We start from the raw sequence: 9,039 nt of genomic DNA on the forward strand, positions 1-9,039 counted from the left end.
ATAAAAACGCAATTAACCAATTTATTGAATTTATATTACCCGGATAACAAATGTATATTCTAAGAATTTTAATACAACATTTTGATAGCAATATCAACATTTTGACTTAAGTTCAATAGTATTTTTCGTACGCGTTGTTATAATGTTCTCACTTCATTTAATGGTCCATTTTTTTATATTTTGAGAATGTTATGAATATAACGTATATTTTAAATAGGTATTATACTTTAAATGTTTTAAGAAATCAATGGATTTATTGTTTTTAAAATATTATATTTATTACGTTTCGGGAATTTTGTGAATCAAACATCTTAGTAATAGTTAACCTAAAATAAGTATTAAGTTATACGTTTATTATTTATTTAATGTCAATAAATACAATATTTAGTGATATTTTTAGTAAATAAATAGTTAGGTACTTAGGTGTCTTATATGGCTATATGTTTTACCTAGGTAGTTATAAATATATATTGATATTAGATATTGTATTCATGTATTGCACTATAATTATCGTAAAGGTATTACATATTACTATGTACCTACTACCTAGGTATATTGTTTAGATATACCTACCTAAACTAAAGAAACTCGCCTAAACCATATTAGGTAAGCTGAATAAATGAAACATTTGCATTTTGAATACTATACAATGTATTAATTGCATACAATATTAGTATAACAATATAACATTAACATTGTATGTAATTGTATAAATATAAATATATTTATTTACCTATTATAATTATTAGGATATTATTATCATCATTAGGTATATTTGTTACAATTTTACAGGAAAAAACATTTTTAATATAATAGGTATTAATATAAATACGTAGGTAGGTTATAACTAGAGACCGGATTTATATGCACAAAAAGACCGCAAAATATGCTTCTAAAAATGCTCTAATATGCTACAAAATATGCACTTAAAATTGAATCGAAAACATTTTATTTAAAATCATGTAAAAAATAAGTATTAATTAATTAAGTAATAAAAGAGGTATATAAGGGTTTTAATTGTATAAAAAAGTATAAAAATGTATATTTTTGTCATCTTCACTAAGTTCTTCACCATTTAACGTCATTTATCTTAAATCTATAAAATATTAGCCCTGATTGGCTTCCGTCGAACACTTGAACTCTATTATAGGAACAACGAATTTATTTATATTGATATTATAATAATATATACATATATATGTATATGTATATTTACGTATATCATCTTTTTTTGGCATATTATCGATATTATATGTGGCTGTGAACGTGAAAATACGACGAAAAACAAATATATGTGCTATAAATAATAATATGCACTATAAACCTACAAATATGCATTAAATATGTATTTAATAGGTAAAAACGTTGAAATATGCAAAATATGCAAAATACAGTTCGTGTTATTTTAATAAGAATGATCTAAATCGGAGACAATTCTCATCAGATTTCAAAAAGCTTATTCCAATACGTATATGCATTTGCATATAAATCCGGTCCTTAGTTATAACAATGACATTATGCCCTTATGGATAGTATAGGTATGTTTTATGTAGATATTAGGAAGACTGACGACGAAACTTCGCATGTGATAACCAAGTGGGCAACAACGGCACATCAATTTCCTTATCCAACTTATTTTGGAACTTAGGATTAAGTCATATAAAAATATAAAAGTATAAAAAATAATGTAGTATAAGTATTTAAAAATATAGAGATATGATCGGGAAAAAATGTTGGTAACTTAAAATTAATTTAGTATAGAGGAGTGGAGGACATCATAGTACGTATAATAATAGTAATGTATATAATGTATTATTGTATATGGACAATCTGGCAAGGTGTATAAATAATAGGTACTTTGTTATGAGTAATAATGGTACAGGCTTAAAGCTTTATATTATATTACTTATTACCTATTATTATTATTACCATAATCTTTATATAATTCTACTGTACGTGTGTTTGTAAGCGAACTCCTCCTAAACGGCTGGACCGATTTTGATAAAATTTGTTGTGTGCGCTTGAGTGGGCCCTTAAATGGTTGAGATTCACAATCGAACACGGTAGGCCCATTCCGGGGAGGTGCTCAAACGGAAATGTTGAGATTTACGGTGGATATTTTTGTTAATAAATGGTTGCCGTGAAATCAGAAATAATTTATAAACAACGTTAATATAATTAAAACCATTATTATCTATATATATATAAATGAATGTGTGTGTGTGTGTGTGTGTGTGTCCATATTAACACGGCAACCATTTATATATTATTATTTTGAGATTTCCGTCTGTGTGTCTCCGTATTACTATGGCAACTAATTATATATTACTTTGAGATTTTCGTCGGTGTGTGTCTCCGTATTACCATGGCAACCAATTATATATTCGTGTATGAGTTTTCCGCTTCATTCAACGATTTACCAATCTATAAATTTTATTTTCGAAATTTAGTTTACGTATAATTCTGTGATTTTATGTATTTAAGGTGATTAAAGTATCGGAAATTCAATATAACGTTTAGTTTTTCAAATATTAATACATTTTTAAAGTGATATTTTTGTTAGACGGTGCGTCATAACCATTTACATTTAAAATAAAAATTCAAATATATTTCTTTTAATATTTTTTATATTTAAATACAAACGTTATATTGAAATTATGATACGTGTATCGTGTTAAAAACATAAAATCATATATTTATATGTAAATTAAATTTCAATAATAAAATTTTTAGGCACGCTCAAATATTTACAGTATGATAGTAGTACTTATATTGTTTGTTTTGAAGTGAAACTTTTTTGTGGATTCTGGAGACTTTAAACGTTCAATGTTTTCCGCTGATAAACAAACGCTAGGTACCTATAGGTATTATTATTACTGTACAACTGTACTGTTATTGTATAACTATATTAAAATTCACTTTTTCCACGCACCAGTTTTTTTTTTCGTTTAACCTCAATAAATGTATGTTACAAACTTACAAACGAGGACAAGTTTGAGGTGAGGTGACCAAAAAAACAAACTCTTAGGTATAATATTGGGCGCATGTAAGCTCCGCTACGAGAACCTTTATTAAGTGCAAACTCCGCCAGGAAAATAAAACAGGTAAAATTGAGTTCATGTAAACTTCGTCAGTGAAAAAAATCAAACAACAGTATAGGTACACTACACAGTTAATATAATAATATACAGGTTATTATTAAACAAAAAAATCATAATTTTATAATTTAATAATTATCCTTATGAAATAAGTATATGCCAAAAAATATAAAAAACTAAAAATAAAAATAATAATTGCAATGGCCAGTATTATATTAAAAAATAAGTAATAACTAATAATCAAAAAATATGTAGGTACCTATATTATATTATTATGACATTATTATAACTTATAATATTTTGAACTGTGAACTAAAATTATGAGATACAATTTGTAGATATTCAAACCATTAAGGCTAATATAAATCCATTATTATAACTATTTAGTATTTAAAGCTTTCTCTAACACTATATTTTTTTTTAAATTTTTAAATTTTGAGTTTACTTAATAGAAAAATATTATTTAGTTTAACATAAGGAAGGCCTTAATACTGGCGGAGTCTCCATATACCCATTACAGGTAAAACAATAGAACGTTTACATTAGACCTTTTCATTACCTTTTTATCTAACCGGTATTCTGGCAGAGTTTACAATTGACCATAATATTAACGTTTACCCTGATGGGTTAGAGGTAATACAATTTATATTTTTATTCTACTCTTTTTTATATTTCAACAGCGCCAAAGCCAGTTCTACCACAGAGTGTGCCAGTGATGATGAGCACCCATGAAAACGAACCACCAGCAAAAAAAAAAGTATGTGTTATCTACCAAGTTCATTAATTTGCCTTAGTATTTTTGGTTCTTTAAAAATTGTTGTTGTGTTTTTCACAATGTATTCATAAGAATAATTTAATATAACTTAAAATCATTTTTAGTATTAACTCTTAAATATTAATAAATAATGGATCTATAAATAAATAGGTATATCAATTAGGTAATAATTATATGATTTTACCTAATAAAATCATATACAAATTATAAATAGAAAACTCAAATTATGGGTTTTGTGCATACAAATTTTCTTAAATTTGTTTATTTTTAACATGGGCAATTTGCATGTATTTCAATAAAACAATTATTTTTTTAACAATATGTCATACTGGATTCTCAATGCATGACTATAATGATGCAACCAGAAAACAAAGTTCAGCTGTCCAAGACTACAATTCGGTACTTGTTAATTATTTTTCTCTCCTTACTCACCCACTATAGGTTTAGTAAAATATACTCATCTAATTATCTCTATTTCAAATCTCACATCACAAACTAATTTTGATTTTATAATTTTGTCTCCATTAAAAAAAAAATTACAATCTACCATCATCCATCAGTCGGTGACCCAAAGAATTTAGCAAGTATTTTTAGTATAATTCACATTTTTTTAACATGTTCTTGTTGATTAAAAGTTATGTTGATATAAATAAAAAAATAATTAAAAAATGTTGGGATTCAATGATTGGTTTTAATTTTATAACTTAATATTACGTTAAGGATTATCTGCGTAAGCGACTCTGTGGTACTATGGACGCATATAAGAATTTACAAACATTTATAATTTTAAAATAAGCATTAAATGTTTTAATTCAACATTTTCAACTACGCCAGGTAATACAGTGTCAACAGCGACAAGAGGAACAACAACAACAACAACATCAAAAACAACAAAAGCCACGACGACGACGACGACGACCACGAAAAACACATCGACAAATAAAGCAAGCAATAGAAGAACAAAACAAACGAGAAGATCAAAAGATACAAAAACAACGGCAACTTCGGCAACAACGACAACAAAAACGACTCCTACGGGAAAAACAACAACGAGCCCGAGAACAAGAACGAGAAAATTCAGTAAAAAATGAACAGGAACAGCAACGGCTTCGGCTTCTGCATCAGCAAAGAGTACAAGAAGAACTACTACGACAAAAACAACGAGTCCTACGGATTCAACAACAACGAGACCAAGAACAACGCGGAGAAAAAGAAGTAAGCCAAGTAAAAATTGAGCAGCAACAGCAACAGCAACAGATTCAGCTTCTACATCAGCAAAGAGTACAAAAAGAACAAAACGAAGAAGAACAAAAACAAATACAAAATGAACGGCAACAGCAACAGCAACGGCTTCAGCGTCTACATCAGCAAAGAATACAAGAAGAACAACTACGACTAAAACAACGACTCCTACTTGAACAACAACAACTAGACCAACATAAACGAAACCAACAACAACAACAACAACAACAACAACAAATAAAATGTGAACAGCAACAGCAACGGCAACAGATTGAGCTTCTACATCGTCAAAGAAAACAACAACAACAACAACGACTCCTACTTGAACAACGAGCCCTAGAACAACGACAACAACTATCACGGTTGAAACGTCAGCAACAGCAAGCGCAACAACAACAGGTTCAGCTAATAAATGTGCAAAGAAAACAACAACAACAACAACAACAACAACAGCAACAACAGCAGCAGCAGCAGCAGCAGCAGCAACAACAACAACAACAACAACAACAACAACAACAGCAACAACAACAACAACAACTCGTACGGGAGCAACAACAACAACAACTCGCACGGGAGCAACAACAACAACAACAACTCGTACGGGAGCAACAACAACAACAACAACAACAACTCGCACGGGAGCAACAACAACAACAACTCCTACGGGAGCAACAACTACGAGTACAACGACAACAGTGGCTGAAGAAACAGGAACGGCGGCTACTACGCGAGCAAAGAAAACAACTAGAAGAACAACGACGAAGAAAAAGAATTAGTGCTCAAACTGTGAACTCACGTGGTGGACTAACCACCCACATTCATTTAATCCCCGCTCCAAATCCAGTTCCGGTTCAGACAACTCTACCGCCGAGACCAGTACGTAAAATAATGCTGCATACTAATTTTTTGTTTTTTTCAGTTCAATTTGTGCGTCAATTTTATACGCGTGTAAATATGTAGTAGATATGTACGTAGCGTGTACTCGTGGTGTTCTGAAAAATACAATTTGAACAAATATAATTCTTCATATTTTTCCTACAAATAATATCAAAGCACGTACTTGAAAATGAAACTCGATGGGAAGAACATTATCTTTGTTTTTTTGGGGAGTTTTCCTACGATAATTCAGTTTTTAAGCGAGTTATGCGTGTATAATAAATGTAAAATGCTCATAACTCGCTTAACGGAATTTTCGTAAAAAAACTTCCATCGAAACAGATAATGTTCTTACCATCAAGTTTCATAGTAGGTTTATTCGCTCTAATTTTTAAGCCAACGACATAAAACGTAAATTTCTGAGCGTAAATTTTGTATGTTACGCGTTTGTAAGACGGAGACAACGCATGCGGGTGTGGCGTCCTCTTAAGAATTTTAACTTCAAATTCAACATAATAATTCTATAGTTCTAAGCTCATAATATATATGTTATAACATCGCCTGTGACACTTTCTGTTTTTTTTTTATAAAAAAATTGATTACAATAATAATAATGTTATGATAAAATATTGCTATACCTACAGTGTGTGGGCAGGGAGCAAACAATAATAATATGCGCGCCCGAAAACCAACAAAGTTTCTTCACGACACTAACAGCTAAAGTCCTAAAAATATGAAGGACAAGCTGGATCGCCTAGCAATCACTGTCGGCTATGTAGTGCATGTTGTGTACCTAATTGGTGACACTCGAATTGCCTCCCAAATATAGGCAGGTGACCTTTTTTTTACTCGAATTGCCTCCGAGTGTCTTTGGACGCAAACGGTCTGCTCGATTTTCCTCCCATAACATATACCTGGATTGTTAATTAATATATAGATAGTTGTACGTGTACTATCGATTATCATATTATTCCTTAATGTTCAAAAATATTATTTTTAAGACATTCAGTATTTCACGGACCGATTAATCTTATCGATCAGTGATTATCAGTTAATGATATCAACAGTTCAACACAGTCAGGTTCATTTGCCCAACCGTAACGATAAATAACACGTTATTATAGTATACTATCTACGTACATATATATTTTTATTAAGATTAACGTGATCAGCGAAAAGGGTAAAACAATTAAAATATATGATGGTTTTAAGTTTGGATTTTAAAAATACTTAGCTAATGACATAAACGATGGATATGTACAAAAAAAATATGCTCAGCTTATTTGAAAATCAATCAACGTAACAAAATCTGGTTCGAAAAGTTGTTGACTGTATAATAGAATGATATCATTATTATGATATATAATATATATTTCATCTAAATATTATGTTATACAATGATTATCTATTATTTTTGTTGTTATTAATTATTTCTGCTATTTACTAAAACATTTAGTTAACCTTCATTTACATTAAATCAATCAGCATTGACTCAATTTACTAAGTTTGTTTAATTTATTAATATTTTTTATAATATAAGGTTATATAGGTATCTATATCGATTAATTATAGCTATCGCAGACGATTCCAGTACAAGAAGGTCTCTACCTAAACTAGGTGGCAATTCGAGTGAATAATATTTTTGAAATCCCGTAAAATTCGAGGGTCAGATGGAAGGCAATTCATGAGCGCCCGTCTAATTATGTGTATTTGTGTATGAATGTATGTGAGTGTGTGGGTAAAATAGTATAGGTACCCTTTAATTGTATAAAATATAAAATATTGATAACTTTTTTAAAATTTATTCTGCATAATTTTACATTCTATTTTCATATTTGAAAACAAATATAAACAGTTTAACAGTTATACGTCCATATCAATAGACTACAACGGTTTCCTAGGCAGATGATTTCAATTTGTCTGGTTTTCCTGTAAGGTAAATGGGTGTGCAATGTTTATACTCGGTAATAAAGTAAAGTTATTCCTTGAAATTGATTATTTTTAGCTTTTAAAATGTGGAATATTTTTAACTTTTTTAAATTGTTTTAATATTTATTATTTGATCGATTGCAATATAGCAACTCACTAAACATTTTTTTTAATTGTAATATGTGCGGTATAATACGCCTATTTGTATTTAATGAATAAATGAACAATTTATAATATATTTTTTTTTAACACAGATTCGCCAACATTCATTCGCCGCTCAAAATGGTATACCAGTCATAACAATCGACTTGACGTCTCCGCCGTCGAGCCCCGTGCCGGTCCAAACAGTCGACTTGACGTCTTCACCGTCGAGTCGGAGACACAATATCGACTTGTGGGTGGACCCAAGAATGGGATATACTAATGGATACAAGGTTAATGACGTTTAATATTTTAAGATTTACTGAAGTTATTGGGGTCTAGAATGAAACAGTATTATTTTTCAAATCTTTATAAAATATAAAATCTTGATAACTTTAATTTATTCTGCATTTTGTTTTCATATTTAAATAACAGGTATAAACAGTTCGACAGTTACGTACATAATAATAGACTATAATAGTTTCTATAGGCAGATGATTTCAATTCGTGTGGTTTTTCTGTAAAGTAAATGGGAGTGCAATATTTATACTTAGTAATAAAGTAAAGTTATTCCTTGAAATTGATTATTCTTAACTTTTTATTTGTGGAAAATTTTTTAACTTTTTTAAATTGTTTCAATATTTATTATTTGATCGATTTCGATATACCAACTCACTAAAAATTGTTTTAAATTGTTATATGTGTGGTATAATATGCCTGCTTGTATTTAATGAATAAATAAACGATATAATATTATAATATAATATATTTGTTTAACACAGATCTATAACGTAAGACTTGAAGGAAAATGGCTCCGCTGTGTTAATATGGAGCCTTTCTCTACGCATTCGGATTTTGCAGTGGTCATGGAAGACTTGGTCACGTTGTGGGGTTTTCGAACAACGGAGCGTATTAATAAATTGGATTACGTCTTGTCGAATTTGCTAAAAATTACGATACACACTGTAAATCAGTAAG

General features: G+C 29.6%; 2 protein-coding genes across 2 annotated transcripts; both read left to right on the forward strand.

Moving 5' to 3' along the window:
- Nucleotides 1-4,680: 4,680 nt before the first annotated feature.
- LOC103309689 (putative uncharacterized protein DDB_G0271606) lies at nt 4,681-5,562 on the forward strand (the record flags this gene model as incomplete). The annotated part of the gene is made up of 1 exon (XM_016805195.2): nt 4,681-5,562. A coding segment is annotated over one exon (882 nt), but the record flags the coding sequence as incomplete, so codon positions are not given.
- Nucleotides 5,563-5,610: 48 nt separating this feature from the next.
- Nucleotides 5,611-8,369, forward strand: LOC115033208 (alpha-protein kinase 1-like; the record flags this gene model as incomplete). The annotated part of the gene is made up of 2 exons (XM_029485391.1): nt 5,611-5,991; nt 8,175-8,369. Coding segments are annotated over 2 exons (576 nt in total), but the record flags the coding sequence as incomplete, so codon positions are not given.
- Between the last annotated feature and the right edge of the window lie 670 nt (nt 8,370-9,039).

The sequence above is a fragment of the Acyrthosiphon pisum genome, chromosome X (assembly GCF_005508785.2).
Source record: "Acyrthosiphon pisum isolate AL4f chromosome X, pea_aphid_22Mar2018_4r6ur, whole genome shotgun sequence".
In the NCBI taxonomy this organism is placed as follows: Eukaryota; Metazoa; Arthropoda; class Insecta; order Hemiptera; family Aphididae; genus Acyrthosiphon; species Acyrthosiphon pisum.